Source organism: Felis catus, chromosome D2 (assembly GCF_018350175.1).
Source record: "Felis catus isolate Fca126 chromosome D2, F.catus_Fca126_mat1.0, whole genome shotgun sequence".
Taxonomy (NCBI): Eukaryota; Metazoa; Chordata; class Mammalia; order Carnivora; family Felidae; genus Felis; species Felis catus.
In genome coordinates, this window is record NC_058378.1 from 62,372,979 (window position 1) to 62,399,324 (window position 26,346).

Here is a 26,346-nt window from a genome sequence, read left to right on the forward strand (position 1 = left end):
ACCCTCGGCCGCCACCCACGCCCAAGTTCCGGGTGGACTCTTCTCTGCCGCCGTCCGCCTGCCCCACCCTCCAGGCCCCGGTCGGCTGCGGGCACACTTCAGTCGGATGTAGACCCGGGCGCTGAGCTGCCATTGCCAGCCACGACCTGGCTTCTACTTTTGCCAGCTACGACACCGCAAGCACTCGCGACTTCGGTATCCAGGAGACTGTAACGCGGCCGCCCATTGGCTCAGCTCCGCACTGCTTGGCCGTAGGGCTTTCAAAGGCTTTAAAGATTGGCTGGAGTTCCAGGCGTCGCGGCCAGTCGGCGGGTAGGATCGCGTTCTAAGGGGCGGGTTCCGCCTGGGCCCCGCCTCCCTCCGCTGCCACTGCCAGCTGCTGCTGGCTCCGCTCTACTTCCGATTCTGTCCGCCGGGCGAGCGTGGGTCACTCCGGTGTGTCTTTCTCTTGTTACCTCCCCCGGGTGGGTCTGTCCGGTCTGTGGTGCATGGGAAGGGAGAGGGGTTTGAGGTCAATAATGGATTTTGGATTTTTCACGAATTTCGGGTTTGCCTAACACTTTTAAAAGGAAAACCCAACGACTTATCTTCATCAAAGTTTCATCAAAGATTTTAACATCAAGAAAAGCGCAAGCTCTATAATTTAAAGAACAGGTCTTTAAAGCGAATCCCTTTAACTTAAAGAAAAAAAACCTCATTAAATTATTCTTATTTTTCTGATTTGGCTGGAGTAGGTAAAGACGACCGAAGATCAGGAATTCTCAGGCTTGCATCCAGCACCACTAGGTTAGCTACATTACAGGGCATTGGCTGCAGGCAAATTTGGTCCCCGCGAAAGTCTTCACGTTGTGAGGATTTATGGGACTCCCCTGCTACGTTCAAATACTAATAAAAATAATAGCTAATGTTGAGTGCTTGCTAGGTATTAAATGTCTCTTAACCAGCATCTGAATTAATCCTCCCCAAGCTACAGAATGTGTTGGTACTATTGGCTCTAAGTTATGGGAGGGGGAACATTGGGGCATAGAAAGTTGTGTGTTTCCCAAGGTCACCAAGCTAATAAATGCTAAAGAGGTGATTTAAATCCAGCCTGAACTCCTACAGTCGTTCAGAGCATTCTTGAGATAAGATCATACATTTGCTTCTGCCCCAGTCTCTATTCACTAGCATTTAGAGGCTGAGCCAGGAGAGGAAAGTATCCACCTTTTGGACACACCACTATTATGTCTGGGATTTAACAGGAAGTGTTGATGTTCCTGTTTCAAATTTAGTGTGTTTTGTTAAATTTTACAAATATTTGACTTTGGCTAATTTCAGGATCTTGAAAATCTGCCTTTGCTCTTTCAGATGATAACATATTAAAATGTTTAATTTTTTTTTCTTTGATCCCCCAAGCTGTAAGGAGAAATAGGAATAGGAAAGTGGAATCCAGTACTTAGGAAGAAATTCTCCTTTGACTCAGGATTCCATAGTGGGATGATGAAGTTCTTCCTCTGGTAACTTTAGTAATCTTATTTGATGTGTCCCAGATTGGGGTGTGTGTGTGTGTGTGTGTGTGTGTGTGTGTGTGTGTGTGTGTGTGTGTGTATGTAGTTCAGGAGGGCATTGGGATTAAAATAAAGTGGTGGAAAGTTACATACTTTCAGTTATAGGTAAGTCCTGGGGATGTAATGTACAACAAGATGACTATATTAACACCGCTGTATGGTATATTTGAAAGTTGCTAAGAAAGTAGATCCTAAAAGATCTCGTGGGGAGATTTTTTTTTTTTTTAAACTGTAAGGAGATGGATGGTAACTAAACTCATTGAGGTAATCATTATACAATTTATATAAGTCATTATACTTTGTATCTTAGACTCATACAGAGCTGTATGTCAATTATGTCTCAATAAAACTGAAACAAAAAAGTCCCAAAGGCATTAGAACACAGGATTCCCTATGAGCCCAACTTGCTGGAAACAGTCCTGGGAAAATAGAGATTTTCCCCTTACTTATCTCATTCTTTGAACTTGGCGAACAAGTTTTGAACACCCGGTAACATAATGTTTCATGTAAATTAGGCTTCTGAAATGTCCTCCAGTTTCTGCCACTGTCAGAGATTGGTGTAACAAAAAAAAAAAAAAAAAAGTTTTTTAACTGCAAAATGCAAACTCTGCTTTCTCTCCGTTTCTCAAAACAGAGACATGTGTAGTTAAAGAAATTATTTCTCTGGTGGCATTCTTTTCCTAGAAGGCTAGAATAATTATCACCCATGACTGAAGTTCCCCACAGTTTCAAAACTGATCCGGTTCTGTTTCAGGTAGCTAGAAATGATTTAGAGTAGGTTTCATATAGCCCTATTACTATTTGTTTCTTGCTTGAGTGAATCAGTATAATAGTGGTATAAACATGATATAACATAAGAAGAACGTTTGCAAAGAGGATTTCAAAGAGGTACATATTGGTTCTTAGAAAGGAAGTAGGGATAAGCTTAAAGGTCATAATTAAAATCTTTCAAGGGAAACCATAGCATTCAGTGGTAAGATTGAGAACTACACTACTGAAATGTAGCCTGCAGCCTGCAACCCATTCAACTGGCATTAAATTGGTAGCTGGTGAAATAAGTATTTTGAGTTGAATTTTAATTCTAATGTGCCTGGCAAAGCAGAATTGCGGTACATTTCATCTTTATAGATACAAAATTGGAGTGCACTGTGCTATTAGACATGTGTTCTTATTCACTAATATTAGTCATTAATTTCCAAACACACTGAGCTCTTACTATACTGAGGATGTGCACGATTTCATTCAATATTCAAAACCTATCAACTAGCTACGACTAGTGTTCTTTTTTTACAGATGATGAAGGTCCTAGCGGTTAGATACCTTGCCCAAGAGCCAAAGCCAGGGTTTAAATATAGTGCCAAGTAAGAATCTTGACAGTATATTACTTCTTTTCGGAGAAAGAAATGTTTCCATCATTCTCTTTTCTAACTTCACCAACTACACTCCCATTTGAGAATGTGGCTTCCAACACACAGGTATACTTTTAATAAATAATATCTTCCAACTCTTAGAGTTGATTTTCCTGATGAGTGGGGATGAGGAGAAAAAAGTTGGAAATACATTCTCTTCTGGCATAGTAATAAGATGATTCAGGAACCTTTTACTTTGCTAATGGAATTCCTAATTTGTCTATTGTTAATTCAGTCATTGTCAGTATAGAGCAGGGATGGGCAAACTAAGGCCAACAGGTCAAATCCAGTCCAGTGCTGGTTTTTAATGTTTATTTGTTCTTGAGAGAGAGAGAGAGAGGGAGAGAGAGAGGGAGACCCAGAATCAGAAGCAGGCTCCAGGCTTCTGTCAGCACAGAGCCGGAGGCGGGGCTCGAACCCACAAACTACGAGATCATGACCTGAGCCAAAGTCGAAGACTTAACTGACTAAAACAGCCAGGTGCCCCTCCACTGCTGGATTTTTTTACAGTCCAAGACCTAAGAATGGTTTTTACATTTTTACTTTTTTTTTTTTTTCAAGTTTATTCATTTATTTTGAGGGGGAGAGAGAGCACAAGCAGGGGAGGGTCAGAGAGAGAGAGGCAGAGGGAGAGAGAATCCCAAGCAGGCTCCGTGCTGTCTGCCCGGAGCCCAATGCAGGGTTCCATCTCATGAACCGTGAGATCATGACCTGAGCCCAAACCAAGAGTGGATGCTTAACCAACTGAGTGACCCAGGCACCCTGGTTTTTACATTTGTAAATGGTTGAAAAAAAAAATCAAGAGAATAATCATAATTTGTGCCACATGAAAACTATATGAAATTCACCAAAAGTGAGCCCTAATGAAAACTGTGGGCTTTGGGCAATGATGTGTCAATGCAGGGTCATCAATTATAAAACTGTACCTCTGATGGGGGATGTTGATGGTGGAGGAGTCTGTGTATGTGTAGGGGTAGTGAGTATATGGGAAATCGTATCTTCTCAATTTTGTTGTGAATCGAAAACTACTCTAAAAATAAAATCGTTAAAATATATATAAAATTTAAATTCAGCATTCACAAACAATGTTTTATTGAAACATAGCCACACCCATTCATTTGTATATTATTTCTGGCTGTTTTCATCCTAAAATGTAGAGAGTAGTTGAGACAAGCTGGCTGGAAGAGCCTAAAGTATTTATTATCTCAACTTTTATAGAAAAGTTTGCCCAACTCTGGGATAGAATAAGATTCTGGTTGGATTGCTGCCCCAGGAGTTGAACTTCCAGGCTTCAGAATCCTCCCTCGACCTCTTATTAGTTGTGAGGCTTTTGACAAGTGACTTCACCTTGCTAGCATCAGCTTGGTTGTCTTTTAAACTAAAATTATCGAATTCTTATAGGACTATTTTAAGGATTAAATGATTGAATACACATAAAGCACCAAATATGTGTTAGTAATAACTTCACATTCCTCTTATGCCCCCCCCCTTTAAAATTTTTTTTTTCAACGTTTTTATTTTATTTTTGGGACAGAGAGAGACAGAGCATGAACCAGGGAGGGGCAGAGAGAGAGGGAGACACAGAATCGGAAACAGGCTCCAGGCTCCGAGCCATCAGCCCAGAGCCTGACGCAGGGCTCGAACTCACGGACCGCGAGATCGTGACCTGAGCTGAAGTCGGACGCTTAACCAACTGCGCCACCCAGGCGCCCCCCCCCCCCCTTTAAATCTGGATATATTTTGTTCCAACTCTTTGAATCTGCTTTTCTTATGTGAGGATACATTGGTCTGCCGAGGAGTCACTTCCTTGTCTACCAAGAAGCTCTCACATGATATGGCTATATTCATTGCTTTCATCTTACCATCCAATTTGTTCTTTCCCCAACCCCCCTTTAAAAAAATATTTTAGTAATCTCGACACCCAGGGTCGGGCTCAAACTCACAACCCCCAGATCAAGAGTCGCACGCTCTACCAACTGAACCAGCCAGGCGCTCCACTAATTTGTTGTTCTTGGTCAAAATTAGCTCCAGAATAGTAGTTATCCTATTACTTTATCCGTCTTCCAAAATGCAAAATTGTTAGCATGGCAAGTCAGTTTACCTTTTGCAAATACCAGATGTCCTACTGACATATAATATTTTCTTTCCAGAGAACACTTATTCAAACATTTTTGCCACTCTCCAATTCTTATAAAGCGACAACTACTCAAAACCACATGAATTCACTCTGAATGACTTAGCAAAAAATGTAGTAACCGAGTCACTATCCTGAAGATTTTTAAAGATTCTTATTCAGTAGAAAAAAAAAAAAACCTATTAACCAATGATTTCTGGATAGATTGGAATCCCAAAGGCCAAAAGATACCCATTCATAAGTTACATAATTAGGTTCTGTCATTTTAATAAAGATATTTAAATTTAGTGGACATCTGAGCAGCTGTTATGTGTTATATCTCACACATAATTAATACTTATAAGAATGGACTTAACATCCCTACCCTCTTAACCAACTTTAGAGGCCAAGACAATAAAGTCAGGCTTTGAACTTTTAAAGTTCTTCAACCCCACTCACTGGTCACGTTGGGCAAGTAATTTCATTTTTCCGAGGCTCTTTTCTGTTTTGCAAGATAGGAATAATACTAGCTGCCTAACTGAGTAGTCATGGGAATCAAACAAGGTAGTCAATGGAACAGTTGGTGTGAGTGAGACAGATCATACTTTTCTTTCCTTCTTTACCTGTCAATCTTATACAATGCATTGACAAGCAATTCCCATTTCAACCAAGTCCTGTAAAATTAAAGGAATTATTTTACCACCTGCTAAATTTCATGATCTCAGCCTATCAGGGTCAGAACAAAGACCAGCTACCTCCCATTATGTAAGGTTAGACAGAAGAGCTATCCAAGTGGTCCCTCTATTGCTGGGTTGTTGGCCGTGTTTTCCTTGGCAATTCACGTTTTCTCTGAAATGAATGCTGGGAGTGGTAAGAATTTACAAATTTGTCTTTGCCTCTAGGTAAAGAATGTTCCTATTCATCGCTAGTTTTCTGTAGCTGGGATAAAATGTCACAAATAGGGTGAGAATAAAGGTGAAGCAAGTGAGGGGCCTCGATCAGCAAAAAATTTAAGGGGCACTCGCTCTCCGGGTCACGCAAGATTTCAACACTAACAAGTTTTCATCCTTATCTGTTATATCCGGAGGAAGTCTGGCTTCACTTAAAACAAACAAACCTTATTCATTATAGGGAGGTTGTGTCCAATTGTCTTAGAGATGCAGGAGGGAGGGTTTAGGATGGGAAAGAAAACGTATCATTACCCTGGTCAAGTTTTACTAAACTCCCTTGAAATACAAGCTGGAGTTTAAATGCCCAATCTTCAGGGACTTTGGATCTGGAGGAGAGACCCACCCTGAATGCTCTCCCACGTGTTCAAGGCAAGGGGTTCTTTTCAGGGTTCTCTTGCTCATTCTGACTTTTGGGCTTCCAGATCTGGGCAGATGACTCTCTTGGTTAAGTTGTCCTAGCTCCCGTCCCAGATCACTTCCCTTCTGTCCCCTCACCGCCTCCCCTTCAACCCCGACCTCAGTCACTCAAAAATTGAATTTGGGGCTAGGAGGGGAAGGCTGGAGCGAAGCTGTCCCTAGAGCCTGCGGCCCCGGCGAGGGTAACACGCCGCGCAGACGCCGGGAGACCATGGAGGATGCGACCAGGACCTTTGGGAAAGGTGAGCCCCCTCGACAGCTGTCCCCGGACTGGGAGCTCCGCGTGGCTGGGGATGTTGGCTCTGGGAGATGGGGCTGTCGGGCCATGGCCCCCAGACCAGCGTGGCGGGGAGGGACTTGAGGGGTTTCTCTGCACAAAAGCCGAATGAAATGTGTCCTCTCTGGGACTCGGGAGGCGGGGTGCGAGCAGTTCTCTTGGGATCCCCGGGAGGTGAGTGAGCCCACCTCCCCGTGGGTTCACCAGTCCCTCGATCCCTCCCACCCCTCCGCAGGAAGCTGCCCCCCGGGGCCCGTCCCAGAGGGCCTGATCCGCGTCTACAGTATGAGGTTCTGCCCCTTTGCGCACAGGACGCGCCTTGTCCTCCGGGCCAAAGGCATCAGGTGAGAAGCTGAAAGCCAGAGCCCCAGAGGCGAGCGGGGTGCTCAAAATCTGGGGCGCCCTGCCCCGATTTCAGAGGAGCTCCTTGTGTCCCTTTCTTCTGAGGCAGAGTCGGTAAGTGGTTAGCAGAGGGCGGGTTCTTTAGCAGGCAGTCCTGAACTGCACGGCTTGTTGGCTTGTTGGTAGCGGTGTCTGTGCCGGAAACTTTCAGGACACCTCGCGGTAAACTGAACCTTGCCTCTGGGGAGCCCGTTCCCTCCCGTAATGCTTGTGAAGGAAGGGCACTGCGGCTGCTACGAGGCCTTCTCTGACTGCTCCAGCGAATGGGCCCCCCACCCAGGCAACCAGGCAACTTCAGTTCACTTTCTTCATTGCGCTTACCGCATCCAGCATTTTATCCGTTCGTTCCTCTCCCCTCCACGCTCCTCGGCCCCACTGCCACCACTGCCACCCCCCACCCCGCCCCCGGTGGCCAAATGTAATTTCTGAGGGTAGGGCTTTTGTCTGTTTTACTCCTGAGCTAGAAGAGAGCCTGGTGCATGGTAGGTGTTGAAAAATATTTTTTGAATGAATGAACAAATAGTTCCAAACAATGAAGTAGGTAGAAAGAACTGCAGTCAAGAGGTGTCTTGAAGGTTCTAACATACCTGAGAAATAGGTACATTTTCTTCCAGAAGGAATTTTGCAAAACTAGCACCTGCAGAGGAGGTCTGGGTATGGAAGGTAGAGCAACTTTGCTGGAATACGGACTGAGGAGTGCAGCTGGCCAGAGCCAAAGTGTTGAGGTTGTGTTATTCCAGGCTTTTGACTCTCTTGGAGAGTCATTAAGGGATTAAGGGAGTCATTAAGGGATGACTTCAGAGTTTCAGACTGATGTCAGAGAAATACCAAGAAATAATAATGGAGAGACATTTTATTATGCAATTCTGTTCTGTTGAGTGTATATGGCACAGACTTCCAGATTCTTCCTTACGGCTTGAGTCTAGTTGGCCCTAAGGTTACCTATTTAAAATAACAACAGCTCCAGGTTTTACCCTTAAGTGACAAATTGATAGTTTAGGAAGCAATGTAAGTATTTCTTTAGGGCAGGGTTTTTCAACTTTGGCACTATTGACATTCTGGGCCAGGTAGATCTTTGGTGTGTATGTGTGTGTGTGTGTGTGTGTGTGTGTGTGTGTGTGTGTGTGTATGTGTGTGTGTGTGTGTGTGTGTGTGTGTTTGGGGTGGGGTGGGGTGCTGTCCTCTTCATTGTTGGGCATTTAGCAGCATCCCTGGTCTCTACCCATTAGATATGACAATCAAAAAGTGGCTCCACATAGTGACATATGTCCCTGCGGAATGGAGCAGGATTACTCCTGGTTGAAAACCACTGCTTTAGGATTTAAGATACTCTCCTTGATTGAGCAAAGAATATACTCATTTGTTTCCTTTACTCTTTTAAACATATGTGAGCACTTCTGGTAACTTTACAGGCTTGAGCCTCTAATAATAATAATGGGAAGAATAAAAAAGTTATTACATGCTTATGTACCTAGGCACTGTCCCAAGCACTTTAGACACACTTATTTGATCCTCACCACAATGCCAAGATGGCCACAATGATTCCTCCCATTTTACAATTAAGGGCACTGAACACAGAGAGGTTAAGGAATTTGTCCAGCATCACAAGCTAGACAGTCCAAACCACAGGCAGTCTGATGCCAGAGTTTGAGCTCATAACTACTAATATTTACCATATCCTTTTGTGACTTGTTAATATCATATTTGTATTTGCAAGCTTTAAAACGTAGGAAACTCTGTAATGCTGTGCTTAAGAGTGTGAGCTCTGAGTCAGACTTCCTGACTCTCAGCTTGGCTGTACTATTTCCTAGCAGTGATAATGGGCAGGAGATTGAACCTCTTGGAGGCAGGAATCACAAAGAGCAAACAAGACAAGGCAAAAAAAATGTTTAGCTCATCTTTTTTTTTTTTTTTTAAGTTTATTCATCTTTGAGAGAGAGAGAGACAGAGCATAAGCGGGGAAGGGGAAGAGAGAGGGAAACACAGAATCTGAAGCAGGCTCCAGGCTCTGAGCTGTCAGCACAGAGCCTGATGTGGGGCTCGAACCCACAAACTGCAAGATCATGACCTGAGCCGAAGTCAGACACTCAACCGACTGAGCCACCCAGGCGCCCCTAGCTCGTCTTAACTATAGCAATGGAGACAATGATGTTGCTATGTATTTTTCTTTGTAGAAACCTAAACTTTGAAAAACTTATTGCAAATTGAAATTTTATAAATTGATTGCTTCTGCTTTCCAGATGAATGTCTGTCTGCGTAAGCCTCTCATTTTTGTTCTGTCTTATTTTCCCTCTGCTTTTGAAGACATGAAGTAATCAACATTAACCTGAGAAACAAGCCTGAATGGTACTATACAAAGCACCCTTTTGGCCAAATTCCTGTCCTGGAGAACAGCAAATGTCAGTTGATCTATGAATCTGTCATCGCCTGTGAGTACCTGGATGATGCTTATCCTGGAAGGAAGCTGTATCCATATGACCCTTATGAGCGGGCTCGCCAGAAGATGTTATTGGAGCTATTCTATAAGGTATATCCAAAATTTTAAAAAGCCACTCACAGTCTATTTTACTTTGTGTGTCTTTCCCAAACCTCAGTTCATTTTTAAAGCTAAATCATTGATGAGGTTGTTTTGTGTTAATACTACGTGCATCTTAGAAGGAAAACTAGTATGGAGTAATAGTAGGGCTCTCACCTCTAAAATTAAAGATGAAAGGCTTTCATTTCTTTTCCATTTCAACTAGGAGACTCAAGAGGTATGGTTACGGTGTGGTCATGACCATGTGCCTCAAGGTGGGAAGGTTGAAAGAGCTGAAAACTGGTAGCGCTTTAAGGGGAATATTTCTAAAGTTTCAGGTAAAAAAAATTGGGGTGTTAAGAAGGTAATGCATGAAGGGGGACTGGACTTTATGCAGAGCAACAGTGCCAACTACCCAGGAAACATGAAGAAGAGAACAGGGGATACCTGTTGATAATATAAGAAAAAATGGAGTTTTATGATAGTTCTCTTTGAAAAGAAATAAAAGGAACTCAAGAACATTAATGGCTGACCTATCTTGAGCATTTATGCTGTGCCAAGCACGGCCCTACCTGCTTTATAAAGGTCAACTCGCTTAACGCTCCCAACAGCCCTGCAAGGCGGGCACTGTTATTGTATCCATTCTTCAGATGACAACACTGAGGCTTAGAGAGGTTAAGTGCCCTACCGCAGATTGAACAACGAAGTAGCTGAGCGAGTAAGGAGCACTAGAGACTGCCTTTAAAGTGCCTTGTTTTGCCAGGGTGCTGTGACAGTGGATTCCTGGAACCCAGAGATGGCATGACCCTCCCAGGAGGTGGGGAACCTGGATGTGCGTGTTGTCCTGTTCAGTTGGAGTGATAAAGCTTTGGCTGTGTTTTCAGGCAGAACAGGAGCACAGAGTTTCCTTAGACTTCTCCACTAAGAACCTGTGTTCTCTGATTAGGTCCCACATTTGACCAAGGAGTGTCTGGTGGCCATAAGATGTGGGAGAGAATGTGCTGATCTGAAGCTAGCCCTGCGTCAGGAATTCTGCAACCTTGAAGAGGTACAAAAGGGGGCCCCTCTCCTGGTCAGATTCAGTGGAAGAGGTGATACAGGGTCCTGAGCCTGACCCCTTGCTTTCACAGACTTATTCTTTCTGCCAGAAGTTGATAAGTTCAGGTGCCAGTCATCTGGTTTTAACTTGTGGGTGCTTGCTCCGCACTAACCTGTTATGGAACTATTCTTGAAAATCTGGCAAGGAAGGGGGAAGGACACGTGATGAGTTTCTTCCTTTCCCCAACTCACCACATTCTTTACTGCTGCATGGCTTCTGTACTTTCTGCCAATGAGGCTAAGATTTATATTTGTTAGGGATTTTGTTTGGCTGCTAGCAAAAGGGACCTTACTACTCTAAACTTATAACAGTTTGCTCTCTCACATAAAAAGTCAGAGGTAGTGCAGTTCAGGGCTATTTTGATGGCTTCTTTATAAAGTTATTAGGGACTGAGGCTCTCTTTCCATCTGCTTTGTCATCTTTAGTGCAGGTCTTTCATCCTCAAAATGACAAGATAGCTGCTGGAACTGCAGCCATCATTTCTAAGTTCCAAGTTGAGGAAAGGAGAACAAGGGGGAAAAATGGCGAAAGGCCATGCCCCTTTAAAAGACTTTCCCAGAATCCCTACTCAATGATTCCTTAAATCTCATTGGCCGCAACTTAGTTGTTGTGCGAGAACTATGTGCAGAGCCAGCTGGGAAATGTAGTCTTTTAGCTGGGGACACCTTGAATAAATCAGGGTTCTGTAATTAAGAAAGAGGGGACAGTGGCTATGGGTAGGCAAGGAGCAATCTCTGCCAGCAGATCGTTTCCTAACCTGGCAGTAATACAGCTACTTACCCCTTACCTCTAGAATGATCTGAAAGGTGGTTCTATGACTTCCTTTAAATTTTTCTAGAATCTGATATGTTCCCTTTATGGGGCTGGGAGTTGTAACTCTGTTGGCAGCTAGAGAATGCTATTTTTATCCCCTTCAGGGAAGGCTGATTATTAATTCTCTTTCATTTGACCTTTGTCAAGTGGAAGCAGATTACATTTATTTACATTTCCAGCTACCTATCTTAGATTTGTACAATTGCAGTATTTATGGATGATGAATAATTATCTATAAGAAAGGACTTCTGAAAGAAGAAGAAGCTCTGATTTATAGCATTTTCTATTATTTTTTTAGATGTTTATTTATTTTTGAGACAATGCGAGAGACAGAGTGCAAGCAGCGGAGGGGCAGACAGAGGGAGACACGGAATCCGAAGCAGGCTCCAGGCTCTGAGCTGTCAGCCCAGAGCCCGACACGGGGCTGGAACTCACGAACTGTGAGGTCATGACCTGAGCCGAAGTGGGACGCTTAACCGACTGAGCCACTCAGGCCCCCCTGATTTATAGCATTTTCTGATTTCGGTGCTGTAAATACTCCCACCAAATGCTGATTCGACCTACCAATGTTGTGTCTAAGCCCAGGGTTGAAAAGAGATGTGATTGGTGATTGGTCAGCTCCGGCACAACACTGAATAACACATTTCCTCTTTATCTTCAGTAGCTGAGTCCTAGAAATAATCTGTTAAACTAGCTGAGGTAGGTATATACCAAAATACTGATGGTATTTAAGGACCACTGAATATTCAGGATTGTTCTAGCAGATTTGAATATGGTTTTTGTCCCATTATTAGCAAGACTTATAAATACAATGTAGGCAATATCAGAATCTGAAACATGCCCAGTTAGCTTGATCCACTCTTAATACCAGTATATTGACTCTAGGAGATTCTACTGAGATAGAAACTTGTCAGAATAATTTTGATAGCGAATGTTCCCTGACTTGTGCAACTCTTTTGCATGGTTTTATATAATCAGGATTTTGTGTGAGCTGAAAGTACATTAAATATACATGGTCTTTCTGAGTGATAAGTAAGGCAAGATACCAATACATAATCTTCTGCTCAGTTTACTGCTTGCAGCCTTAAACTGTGACAGTTTCTCTTTTTCAAGTAATGCCCTGACTTTTAAATTTGTTCTTAAAAAAGTTTCATCAAAATTAAAGATTCATTGTGCTTGTTATTTAGCCGCATTTTTCTGCAATATGTTTACAATTCTTTGAGATACATTACTGCTGCATTCATTATCAAACTGGCAGAGTCCCCACTTGCTTTCCTGTTCCAAACATTTGCATGAGCTTTAAAATGACAGGGATGCCCTTCCCTAACCACACTTTCTGTTGTCAAACCGATTTTCCAGCCTCTGCTGAATCAATCTCAGTGGCACACGTCTTTTTAGCTTTATTCTTTTTTTAACGTTTGTGCTTGACTTCGCCGTATCAGAATAGCACTTGAGCCCACTTTCGTTTTATCTTTGTGGATTTGAATGTGGCAGAACTTTCAGAGGTTCCTTTTTTGGGGGGGCGGGGCTAGTGCCTTCATTCTAAATACTTTCATTGTGGAAGCAGTCAGCCCAAAGGCAGTGAAAGACAGGATTCGGCCAGATTTCTCTGATGCTGCGGAATTTTGCTCTGATTCAGCGTTTCTGTGTTATGAATTCTGTATCCTGGCTGTTGCTTGGTTTCTTGCCAATCATCAGTGGAACTCAATAAAAGGGAATGAGAAGGGTAGTAACAGATAACTCTGGAAAACACAATCTGCCTAGGAGGGAATGACAACCTGCCTAGTAACTTGAGGCCTTCAGCTTCCGGGAGCCACAGGACACCTTATGTTGTTTTTAATTCTTTTTTTTTTTATTAATAAATGTTTATTTATTTTTGAGAGGGAGAGGGAGAGGGAGAGAGAAAGAGCAGGGAAGGGGCAGAGAGAGAGGGGGACAGAGAGGGTCTGAAGCGGGCTCTGCACTGACAGCAGCTAGCCTGATGCGGGGCTCCAACTCACAAACCTGGAGATCAAGACCAGAGCCAAAGTCAGACACTCAGCTGACTGAGCCACCCAGGCGCCCATGTTTTTAATTCTTGGTATTCCCCAACCTGCCTTGTGATGTCTCCACGCAAAGCTTCCCGTGTCGCCAAATTTGGTTACATGTCTTGTGTTTTTAGTGAGGTCAGATTTGTATAAGCTGTTTTGACATCACCCAGGAACATCTCTAGTTAAGTATTTTTGTGATTCCAAATTTCTCCCCTAATGTTAATTTTTTTTTAATGTTTATTTATTTTTGAGACAGAGAGAGACAGAGCATGAACAGGGGAGGGGCAGAAAGAGAGAGGGAGACACAGAATCTGAAACAGGCTCCAGGCTCCGAGCTGTCAGCACAGAGCCCGACGCGGGGCTCGAACTACGGACTCTGAGATCGTGACCTGAGCCGAAGTCGGACGCTTAACCGACTGAGCCACCCAGGCGCCCCTACCCTAATGTTAATTTTTAATCTGTCCTTTCTCCTCTCCAGAAAGAATACATTTGCGCCCAATTAGATATATTTTCTTGGTTAAGTTTTGCTATTTTTCCTTAATTTTTATTAATTTCAATAATGAAATTATATGTTGCTTAATTATTTATCCTTTGATGTCAGCAGGACATGAAGGAAAGAAAGTTTGTATTTGGCTAATTGTTCACTGAAAATAATTTTCTATAGCCTTTTGTGTATGGCAAACTATAACCTAAATTTATTTTGTTATCAACAATTTAGCATGTCTACAAACTAAATTAGTTGTTACTAGCTATGTTTTTATAACAGCTTTATTGAGATATAATTCACATACTATAAATTCACCCTTTTCAAGTATACAGTTCCGTGGCTTTTAGAATATTTACAGAGTTGTGCAACCATCACCGCTAGTTATTCTACAACATTTCATCATCTCAAAAAGGAACTCCTTAGTCATTAGTATTAGCTTCCCATTTCTTTAAAACCTTCCCAGCTATCAGCACCCACTAATTCACTTGTCTTTATGGATTTACCTGTTCTGGACATTTCACAGAAGTGGAAACATAGAATGTTAGCCTTTCATGAGCTTCTTTTACTTAACATAATGTTTTCAAGGTTCATCTTTTTTTTTTTTTTATGGCTGAAAAATATTGCATTATTCGGAGATATACCATATTTTGCATATCCATCAGTTAATGGACAGGTGGGTTGTTTCCCCTTTCTGGCTATGACAAATAATGCTGCTGTGAGCATTTATGCATGCGTTTTTGTGTTGGATGTATGTTATCAGTTCTCTTGGGTTTGCTAACTGATTTAGCATGTCTACTAATGTGCCATTAATTTCAGTTGTAATCACCATCCTTCCACACTAGGAAACCGATTATCCTCTATTCACAAGGGCTAATTGAGTGTTTTTTGTGCTGTTGCTACTTTGGTAACTTTATTCACTGTCCAGTTCTGACAGCTGCTTTCCATGTAAATGAATATTTGCTATATTTCTGTTAATAGCCTTCTGCTATACCATCTACCACCATGTAAATAATAGAATAATAATTATTCTCATCATGTAGAAATTAATTTTACTTTTCTCCAATTATAAATTAGTATTTGTTCATTAGAGAATTTGGAAAATATAGAAACTAAGAAAAAAAAAATCCATAAGCCCATTACCCAGAAACAACTATTGGTATTATTTTGGACTTTTTTTGTTTTCCTTTTCTGCTATGTAGTTGAAATTGTACTGTATATAGAACTCGGTTATCGTTATGATGTAAAGATTTTCCCATATTTTTATAAACTCTAGAATGCTTGTTTATATGTATAAGAGCATTTTTAAAAGAAGCATTATTTATGAGGGTGAAAAATTATAAACCTTAATGTACATTAGACAGGAAATGGTTAGATAAATTATGTTCATCTTGGGGCGCCTGGGTGGCTCACTCAGTTGAGCAGCTGACTCTTGATTTTGGCTCAGGTCATGATCTCACAGTCTGTGAGTTCGAGCCCCACATTGGGCTTTGTGCTGACAGCGTGGAGCCTGCTTCGGATTCTCTGTCCCTCTTTCTGCCCCTCCCCGACTTGTGCTTTCTCCCTCAAAAATAAATAAATGTTAAAAACATTTTTTTTAAATAAAAAAATTATGTTCATCTTGTGGAATTCTGTATGGCAGTTTATTTTTTAATGTTTTTTAAATTTATTTTTCAGAGAGAGAGAGAGAGAGAAAGAGAGAGAGAGCACTAGTGGGGGAGGGGCAGGAGAGAGGGAGACACAGAATCTGAAGGAGGCTCCAGGCTCTGAGCTGTCGGCACAGAGCCTGACATGGGGCCTGAACTTGTGAACCGCAAGATCATGACCTGAGCTGAAGTCAGACGCTCAACCAGTTGAGCCTCCCAAGTACCCCTATAGCAGTTTAAAATGAATGAAGTAGATCCATGAGTACTGCCATGAAAAAATTGCCTAGAAATATTTAAGTGAATTACACAGTAGTACAGATGGCATGATCCCATTTTTGTAGAAGAAAACAAATGTACATATGTGTACATATGCATGTAAATAAATGTCCAGAAAAATGCCTTTATAGATAGATATCACACTCCCAATAGAGGTTGCTACTGGGAAAGGGATTAGAACTGGGATGAGAAAGAAAACTTGGTAAGAGCAGGGATGGGGAGGGCAGGTCTTTGCCATTTATACTGCTTTCTTTGTGGGGGGCGCCTGGGTGGTTCAGTCGGTTGAGCGTCCAAATTTGGCTCAGGTCATGATCTCACGGTTGGTGAGTTCAGGCCCCGTGTCAGGCTCTGTGCTGACAGCTTAGAGTCTGGAGCCTGCTTCAGATTCTGTGTCTCCCTCTCTCTCTGCCCCTCCCCCATTCATGCTCTCTTTCTCTCAAAAATAAGTAAACATTAAAAAAATTAGGTTGCTGTCTTGTTTTTAAATAATGAGAAAGTATTTCTGTATTACATGTACAATCTTTAAAAACAGAAAAAAAATCACTTTCTTTCTACATAATTTGCCATGTGTATAAACCATACTAATTTATCCAGCACACCCATTAGGAGTTTTTAGATTGTTTCTGGTTGTTTACCATTGAACGGTGCTGTAAGAAACGGCAGCTGTTCTTTTTTGCATACAAAAAAAAATTCTGTATTTTAGAATATGTCCTTAGGCCAGACTTCCAGGAATGGAATTACCAGATCAAAGGGTATGAACATTTAGAGGCTGGAGCAGTGTGTTGCTAAATTGCTTCCCCAAAGACTTGTGCTGTTTGCCCCCCACCAGCAGTGTATAAAAATTCTCTTTGCACTTCCCCCTTTCCACTGTTGGGAGATTTCATTAAAGATGATATTTGCCTGCTTTGGAGAGAAGCAATAGTTTTTCATGGTTGCCTTAATTTGTATTTCTTTGATTGCTAGTGAAGTGGAAGATTTTCCCTCAAAGTGTGCCATCTCTTTGGGTTTTGTGAAAATGGTCTGTTACCCGTCTATCAAGATCTTCCTGATTTTCCTTGTTGAGTGTAAAAGTTCCTTATGTGTTAAAGAGTTCCTTATGTATTAAGGATATTTGCCTGTTTTTAAAAACACTTTTTTTTTGTTTTCTTTTTTTTTAACTTTTAGTTTGGCTTATTATTTTTTTTTTTTGTACACGTAGAAATATAACATTTAGGGGCACCTGGGTGGCTCAGTTGGTTAAGTGTCTGACTCTTGTCACGGTTCCTGAGATCAAGCCCCTTGTCAGGCTCTTGTGCTGACAGCACTAAGACTGCTTGGAATTCTCTCTCTCTCTCTTTCTCTCAAAAATAAAATAAACTAAAACAAAAAAAAAGAAATATAGGGGTACTTGGGTGGCTCAGTCGGTTAAGCGTCTGACTTAGGCTCAGGTCATGATCTCACGGTTTGTGAGTTTAAGCCTTGCATCGGGCTCTGTGCTGTCAGTGCAGAGCCCGCTTCGGATCCTCTGCGTCCCTCTTTCTCTGTTCCTCCCCTGCTCGTGCTCGCTCTCTCTCAAAAATAAATAAAAATATGAAAAAGTGTATTTAAAATGGAAATCTAACATTGAACCGTATTGTGCTATAGGTCTTTCCCGTTGTGATTTCTTCCACAGCTTTTACAAATAGGAAGTCGTCTACCCCTTCAGGAGAAATGGAAAATATTTTTTTTCACCCACGATCCATCACTTTAAAGGTATTGGACTTGTCAAGCCTTGGCCTACTAGCTTCCCCTCTTACTATCGTGCTCATACACATTGGCAAAAGAAGTGAGCCCAATAAAAGGATCCCAGCATAGAATTCTCAGGATGGTCCTTTAATCCCTGAATGTTGACAAATTGCGTTCTGAATCTTCATAGGGGACTCCAGGTCGTAATTGTTGAGCAGCAGGAGGGGGTGTGTTCTGCCCCAGAACCTACTTCTGAGGCTTCTTTCCAGAGGAGAAATGGGTTTATATGTACTCTAGTTTGTCCTCATAGTTTGTTTCTATACCCTTGGTTCATTTTACAGGGAATCGGTTCTTTCTCGCCGGCTCAGCCTCAGCAGTGCTTCAGTGTAACAGGGACCAGAAATGTCAGAAATGTGAAATTTTGAGAATCTTCTCTCTCTCTCTTTTTTTTAATGTTTATTTATTTTAGAGAGATTGAGAGAGAGAGAGAGAGAGAGAGAGAGAGCAGGGTGGGGCAGAGAGAGAGGGAGACACAATCTGAAGCAGGCTCCAGGCTCGGAACTCTCTGCACAGAGCCCGATGCAGGGCTTGAACACAAGGGCTGTGAGATCATGACCTGAGCTGAAGCTGGGGCTTACCCGACTGAGCCCCCGCAGGGGGCCTTTGAGAACCTTCTCTTATTTTTTATGGACTCAGATTTCTTCCCCCTAGTCGAGTACTTTTCTGCTACTTCTGGAGAAGGGCCTGCCTTGCTGATGTATTGGCGAGTGGTTTTGTGTCTTTTTGGGGTGGGAGGGGAGCGAGGTTCTGCTTCTCAGGAACTGTTTCCTTCAAGAAAAAAACGCTCTCTTTGTTCTCCAGCGAGGACAGCAGCGCTCCCTCAAGCCACTGCTCTGTCTGTCCTCTTTGGAGGCAATGACAATGGTGCAGGGCAGCGACCTCCTCAAGTTAAGCACAGTGAAGCATTAGTGAAGCTGATCCCAAGCTTTACTAACCAAGACTACAGATGGAAGCTTTTTAGTGTCTAGTCTGAGGAAGTCTGGGATTTGCTTCTCTTTAAGATCTTGCTTCTCTCACAAAAACCGTACAGATTTCTTTTACCTCCTTGGTAAACTTCCAGGGCAAGCAAAGGCCAGGGCGCCTTACCACGTATGGCCACAAGGGGGTGCTCTGCGCTTTTTCCTTCCACCCGCGCTCTAGGGCGAACCTCTTTTGGGTCCTCCTGGGGGAGCCCGAGAGGCCCTCGCAGAGGACAGGGATCCCTTTCATCCGGGCTTTTTCACGTTGAGGGGCTGGAAACACTGTACCCAACGGTCCCTCCCTCTTCATTTGCGTGTTCACTCCTTACCTCTTTTGACATCCACAAGCAAGGGAAGTCTAGTAGTCAATTTTCAGTGAAAAAAGTAGATTTTTAAAATACATATATATATTTCAGGACATCAAATGTCTTTTCCCCAATATCCTAGTTCTTAAGCTTGGATTGGAGATGTGTTGATACTTTTAGGAAAGTGGAGAGCTAGAAGCTGGAGCCTCGCTTCCCTCAGCTGCCCGTGTGTGGCCTGGGGGGCGATGTCTGGGGCCTTGGAATAAAAACACCTCTGTAAGCAGGCTATTTTGCCTTGCTTGGCATACCAGAGACAATAGTTCTGAAAGTGAGGGATTCTATATGTGAGAGGTGGGTGACAAAAAGAACTCAAAATAGAGTTTTATAAAATGGATATTAGCATAACCACTGCTAAGTGGGGTTGAGGGAGCACAACTTCCTATTCCATTTGTGACAATAAAACACTTAGGGAGGATAAGCCACTGGAGATTAAGATTATCTGTGTACTCACTATCCTACTATCCTGTTTTACTTCTGACTATCCTAAAATCTTTCAGAGGAGCTAATTGGCTATAGGCAAGGGACTAAGTTTAAACTGAGAACACAGGAGAACTATCTTAGTAATATTGACCAAAGACCCTCTTATCAATGGAATAGAACAAGAAGGAGAGAATTTTGTAAAGATTTTATTTTTAAGTAATCTACACCCAATGTGGAGCTCAAACTCACAAACTCACATGCCGTGCCCACTGAGCCAGCCAGGTGCCCCAGAAGAGAATTTTGATAAAGTTTTGTTTTGTTTTGTTTTGTTTTTTACTGTGATTGTGTCTCATCTCCCAATGGGCTGGTGCTCTGGCAGAGCCCATGTCTGAGAGAGAGAAAACAGGACTGGGGAGGGAGTTCTCACAGGGAAGCTCACAGTTGGACCAGCCTTGGCCAGAGAGGGGTGGAGGCTTTCAGAGTTTGCTGATTCTAGGGTTTTTGCTGATACTTAAATTTAAAGAACAAAGAATTCACAAGAGACTGTGACTGCAGTCGTCATACTTAGATATCCGAAGTTCAACAACACAAGGGCTGACTCTAGTATGGGAATAAGGAGAATGCTGTTTTCGTCTGAGCTCCTGCACTACCCAGAGAGCTCCTTCACCTCCCTAGGAGTGAGTTTCCTCCCCTGAAAAGTGAGAGTCTCTTTGTGCTTCCACGTGAGAGGCAAGAATTGGCTCACCCGGCGTGTTTTCCTCTCCTCCTCGGCTGCCAGGAAACTCAGGTCAGATTCAAAGATTTAAGGAACTCTTCAGGCCCCTGGGCTTGATATTTCCTTCCTTGTTTTGACCTTCTGTTCTAACTTTTGTTTTTTTCTGATCTTAGTGGTTTTTTAAAAAGTTTTTAATGTTTATTTTTGAGAGACAGAGCATGAGTGGGGGAGGGGCAGAGAGAGGGAGACACAGAACCCAAAGCAGGCTCCAGGCTCTGAGCTATCAGCACAGAGCCTGATGCAGGGCTTGAACCCACAAACCGTGAGATCATGACCTGAGCTGAATTAGGATGCTTAACTGACTGAGCCACCCAGGCGCCCCTTCCATGTTTTTTTATTGCACAGATTTTTTACACTGCATCTCTAATCCTGTGTGTAATGAGCATGGTGTAAAAAAATGGTAAAGTGGGAGGGGGGGTCCCAGTAGAGGAGTTCCAGTGACCCTTACAACACTGATGTTCTGTGATTCTTAAGGGAAAAGCCACTGCACATATCTGAAGGTATCAGGTTTGCATGGAAGGGAGCTCGCTTACTGAGGGTCTTAAAGGTTTCAATAAACCTGTAAGGAGGGCTGGCCAGGATGTTCTATATCACTGGCACATGTCTGCAAAGGAGCCAGCACTTTGTGCTACTTTATAGGAAGATGGCTATTCTCTTGGGACTTTTATTATTTAAAAAATTGTTTGTTTAATGTTTATTTATTTTTGGAAGAGACAGAGAGAGAGACAGAGTGCAAATGGGGGAGGGGCAGAGATAGAGGGAGACACAGAATCTGAAGCAGGCTCCAGGCTCTGAGCTGTCAAGCACAGCTCAAAGCTTGATGCAGGGCTTGAACTCAAGAACTGCAAGATCATGACCTGAGCCAAAGTCGGATGCTCAACTGACTGAGCCACCCAGACACCCCTCTCTTGGGACTTTTAGACTTGCCTTGTGAGAAATCTGGGGAGAAATGCCTGTCTGAGGCAGGAGTCAAGAATCAAAAGCTGTATCAAAAACTCCCAAGGAGTTTTGATGTTACACTTGAATTTAAGAAAGCCCAAGGGAGGGGTGCCTTGGTGGCTCAGTTGGTTAAGTGTCTGACTCTTGATCTCAGCTCAGGTCATGATCTTAGGGTCCTGAGCCCAGGCCCCACGTTGGGCTCTGGGCTGGGTGTGAAGCCAACTTAAGGAAAAATAAAAGAGAGAGAGAGAGAAAGAGGAAGGAAGGAAGGAAGGAAGGAAGGAAGGAAGGAAGGAAGGGAGCCCGAGGGAATGTGTAAATGTATTTTGGGGGTGGGAGAGATTGGCTGAGAATAATACTTCATCTATTTCATCCATATGCTCATTTTGACTTTTTACTGTGTCAGGTACTTTGATAGGGCTTGAATTACTTTGAGTGTTTATATAAGAATTAATTATATCTGTAACATCATGTATATCAAAGACATACTCCTACTTCGAGTAAATAAAAAGCTTTAAAATATATACTAAATAAATATCAATTACTAAGCAGTTATTCATTTTTGAAATATCACTTTACCAAGGGACCCATCATGGGTTCTAATAAATGTCCATATATGATTTGTTTTGACAAGGACTTTCCCAAGAGCACCGCTGCTCTGTAAACAGAAGAATGATACAGATGTTCTGGGGTTGATCGATTTAGATTTGGTTCTGATTTGTGCCATGAAGGCCAACAGTAAATTGGAGAAATATGTTTCAAAGCCAGAGATAAAAGTCTGGGTAATTACGATCTATTCCTGAACACAAAGATTTGGTGCTATCTAGAACCCATGAAAACTGAACAATTTGTTCTTTTCTGCTGTAAGTCAGATCTGTTTTCCTTATGCCTTAAAATAGCCTCTGTCTTGAGTTTTCATTGGCCAGATTCTACTGGTTTAGTTCCATCCTGTTAGTTTTCTTGAACAAAGTCATGCTACGTAACATTTTTTTAGACTTCCAGGACACCAGTCATGTAAACTGCTCTTTACCATACTGGGGGATAATGAAAACTTAGATTTGCTTTTTCCTCTGAGAAGGGTGGCAGGTGGGGGGATCCCATTGATCTTTTCTGTCAGGGACGGATCTGCCTTCTGTAGAGGTAGACTCTGGACATCTCTATGCTTTCTCATCATAAGAGCTTATGTTTATTTATGCATGATTACGTAACTCCTCACCATAACCTCTGAGGTGGGCGCTAACTTACCACCATGTACAGATGAGCAAATTGAGGCAAGTTGCCCTGGGTTCCATGTTGAATAGGAGGTAGAGCCCAGGATAGGATCAGGTCTGACTGTTCCTGAGCTCACCTTCTTAATGACAACCCTAGACTACATCACAGAATCCATAAGCTGGTCTGGAGTATGAAAAATCAAGCCTGAGTGGTAGAGATAGGAAGATAGAAATGTATCTAAAGGATGTAGGAATCTGGATCTATAGCTGTAGGGGAGTAAGCAGTTGATTATGAGTTATATGGGTCAAAGAGAGTTGTTTGCTTGATTTACCTAGGTAACTGGCCCCATACTTTTCTCTTTGGAAAGACCTGGTCCAAAAGTAACCTGTGTTAGACATTTTTGCTTTTAAAATTTTCAGGTACTTTTTTTTTTAACTGGCTTTTGGTTATCTGTCTGTTAAGAGTTTATCTGTTTGGTTTACAGTCTACCTATCTGGATAAACTTGTCCCATTGGGAAATGAGACATTCTATTTTAATGTAAAAAGTTGACAGTGACGAGTGGCCAGAAGTATATAGTTCAAAGAGCTCAAATAAAAAAAAGAAAAGATATGAAGACAATGTTGGGATTTGAGGGAGTCCACGAAGACCATTTGCTCTTTCCTGCTTTAGTTATACATTGATTGAGAAATAAGTCTAAAGAGGAAGACATATGGAGACTACAGTATTCCCTTAATTACAGATAAAGTGGGTCCTGGAAAATGAGGGAGCAGGGTTCCTAATGTGGTCCTCTGCCTCTCAGTAATGGGCAGCGCTGGCTTGGGGCAGAGCCCCTGTCTCCAGGAACTGAGTTCATCCATGGAAAGTTTAGCACATGGAGGAACGTGTTCTAGGCTAAGAGGGCAGAGCTGGGCTCCCTCTGCTTGGGTTTTCCTCCAAGTTCCCAAGTCACATGAGCCACCCCAGTGCTCCAGTGTTGAAAGGGGGGAAGGGCTGAATCTGGCTGGGAGTTTGACCCTAAAGGAAGTGGACGAAACCTCAGGAAAAGGGAAGACTCACTGCCTAACAAATTGCAAGGAGAATCAGAGCCTTGGTTCTCTCTCTTTGGGAGTAAATTTGATATTTGTAGTTAGCATCTATAAACATGGCAGCAGGTAGGTAAATTAACTTGCTTTTGTTCTATTTAAACTTTTAGATTCTTGGCTATCAGAACACCGTCTTCTTTGGTGGAGACTGTATATCCATGATCGATTACCTCTTTTGGCCCTGGTTTGAGCGGCTGGATGTGTATGGAATAGCTGAGTAAGACATTTGACTGTGGGGTTGTACTGGGTAACAAGCAGAATGACCAGCCACACAGCATGGAAAGTTAGGGATATTTAAAATAGATGAAGTTGCCCGGTGGACCTGGGGAGACCGTGTAGGGGTCCGCAGCCAGAACATGTGCTTTGTTCCGATGCTCAGAGATGTTGAACTTGTATTGGCACCTGCTGTACTCCCAGTCCAGTGCATAATTGGGCGCTGGACAATTATGGCGTTGGGGAACCGGGTCCTGCCCCAGCAGAAGTGCGTCTGTACCCTCACGATGCACGGGCTCACACCTACCCAGCCATGCTCTCCCGCACCTCCCACTTTGGCTGTCTCCAAAGGAAGATCACATAAAACATAGTTAGATATTTTAAACTATGTCTCAAAATACACATTACCACAACCTCTCTCCTCTGGAGATGGAGTACTGAACCACGGATCGGGAACCCTCACCTCTTCCTGGATTTCCCACTCACCAGTGGTACTATTTTGAGCAAATCACTTCCATATCCTAGACCTAAATTTCCTGATCCATCTTTGAAAGGGCTGGGTCAGCTCCATTATTTCAAGGTTTGATGATGGTTTTACTGATTTTTAAAAAGTGTTTTTGGAAACGACTTGTCTTGTTTCAAACTCCCTAAAGTAAAATCTAACAATGACAGAAGAATGTTTCTTTTTGTGGCGGGTGGGGGGGGGGGTGTCCTTTTGTTGGTAAACAGTGAAGCCTAGACACCTTACTTCCCGGAACAATCAGTCCACAAGCATTTTAACTTGTGAAAAGCAACAACAACAACTTCTGTAAATTCCAAACACGCGCAACTGTTCCCCAAATGAGCTTTTCCTCCAGTCAATGATCATGACCAGTTGATAATAAGGTAGCTAAGATAACTTCATTGCCCAAACAAACCAGTCTTTTGTATCTTGTCAATCTAAGAAGCACGCCTGCCACCTTTACCCATGGCTTCCCTTTCAGACAAGCTAACCGTTCTTTCCTGTCCTGCAGCTGTTTGAACCACACGCCAGCTCTCCGGCTCTGGACAGCAGCCATGAAGCAGGACCCCACAGTGTGCGCCCTTCTCATAGATAGGAGCATTTTCCTGGGCTTCTTGAATCTTTATTTTCAGAACAACCCTGATGCTTTTGATTATGGGCTAACTTGCTGAGTCTCAGTCTCCCCCCTCACATCCAGAATTCCCAAGCACGTCGTGACTCTACATCAGGGATTGTTTTGGTGGGTCAATCTCTGTTCATTTTCTTTGAGGTTCTCAATAAACGTGGAGACAGAAAATGTATTCTTTCTCACAATCCGTTTGTATGACTCCTCGGGCCTCTACCTTCTGATGATTCTCAAGAAATCTCAAGTGCCTTGGGGCGCCTGGGTGGCGCAGTCGGTTAAGCGTCCGACTTCAGCCAGGTCACGATCTCGCGGTCCGTGAGTTCGAGCCCCGCATCGGGCTCTGGGCTGATGGCTCGGAGCCTGGAGCCTGCTTCCGATTCTGTGTCTCCCTCTCTCTCTGCCCCTCCCCCGTTCATGCTCTGTCTCTCTCTGTCCCAAAAAATGAATAAACGTTGAAAAAAAAAATTTAAAAAAAAAAAAAAAAAAAAAAAAAAAAAAAAAAAAAAAAAAGAAATCTCAAGTGCCCAGTGCCAATGTCCAAGCACATTTTGGGAGCCTGTGTGCCTCCTGGCTCCTTGGCCTTTGGCCCAGTTTGACCTCCAGATCACTGGTGCTCAGGCTGATGTGGAGGTTCAAGGCCTGCCCATCAATGATGTTCATCACTACGGATCGGGCCCCTCCACAACCTCCCTGGAGAGAGGAAAGCTGGAGAAGAGGAAGAAGGAAACACTCCGGGCCCAAATACTCTCCATTTGGCAACTGAAAGCTGCTGCCCACATGGGCATGCATGCGTATCATTCTTGTTCACACTTTGGCGCTGGCCTGCGAGACACCGAGGGTCTTGTGACTAAAAAAATCCTGAAGCAGGAAATGAAACACCCGCTGTTCACACTACGTCAGAATTTCACTGGTGCCGTCAGGGCTCAGGATGGCTCACAGAATGTTCTATAGCCAACATCCTGCCTTGAAAAAATAAACAACGCCCCAAACCCAGTCACAGGCAAAGGTCACTTGGTTGCATTTGCGTCATATACACTTTCACTTGGTCTCAACAGATGCCTCTGGTTGCCTGCTGTGTACCAAGCCCTGGGCCATGTGGGGGCGAAAGATGACAAAAACACAGGAGCCCCTGGTCATTCCATTCATCTTGGTGGAGGCTGTAGACTTCGTGCTTTGGAGCTGGTTCTCTGGCAGTGGGAACGCTTGTCTTGGCCCATATGGCACCTCGACTGGCTCTGCCCAGCACTGCTCACGACCGAGGGTGACCGGGAGTGCCGGCAGGAACCGGACGCTGGCAGCTTCTATCACTTACCCCATAGGAGTGGGACAGGGCTGTCCGATGCCATCTTATCTCCAGGTCTGGGGATCAGCCTGTCATCATTTCAGCTCTGTTCATGCTGAACCTCTTCTTAGCTTCCCAGCCATGGCGAAAGACCAGGCAGTAGTGGGAGTGATGTTGTGACTTGTCGGTGCCCACTGAGCTGTCTGCAGCCCCTGCCTCTGACTCAGCC

General features: G+C 43.2%; 1 protein-coding gene across 6 annotated transcripts; it reads left to right on the forward strand.

Annotated features, from left to right (window-relative positions):
* Positions 1 to 53: 53 nt before the first annotated feature.
* Positions 54 to 25,010, forward strand: GSTO2 (glutathione S-transferase omega 2). 6 transcript variants are annotated; one of them, XM_045040649.1, is made up of 9 exons: positions 416 to 435; positions 1,396 to 1,496; positions 6,568 to 6,678; positions 6,949 to 7,057; positions 9,420 to 9,642; positions 10,577 to 10,678; positions 17,602 to 17,709; positions 23,606 to 23,712; positions 24,722 to 25,010. In XM_045040649.1, exons 3-9 carry the CDS (start codon positions 6,648 to 6,650, stop codon positions 24,879 to 24,881), a joined length of 840 nt encoding a protein of 279 aa, XP_044896584.1. In that variant the 5' UTR covers positions 416 to 435; positions 1,396 to 1,496; positions 6,568 to 6,647; the 3' UTR covers positions 24,882 to 25,010. The 6 variants fall into 6 exon arrangements, with proteins under 6 accessions (XP_019669352.2, XP_044896586.1, XP_044896585.1 ...); XM_019813793.3 differs by lacking the exons at positions 416 to 435; positions 1,396 to 1,496 and adding an exon at positions 54 to 312; XM_019813792.3 differs by lacking the exon at positions 1,396 to 1,496 and having other exon boundaries at positions 311 to 435.
* The last annotated feature ends 1,336 nt before the right edge of the window (positions 25,011 to 26,346 follow it).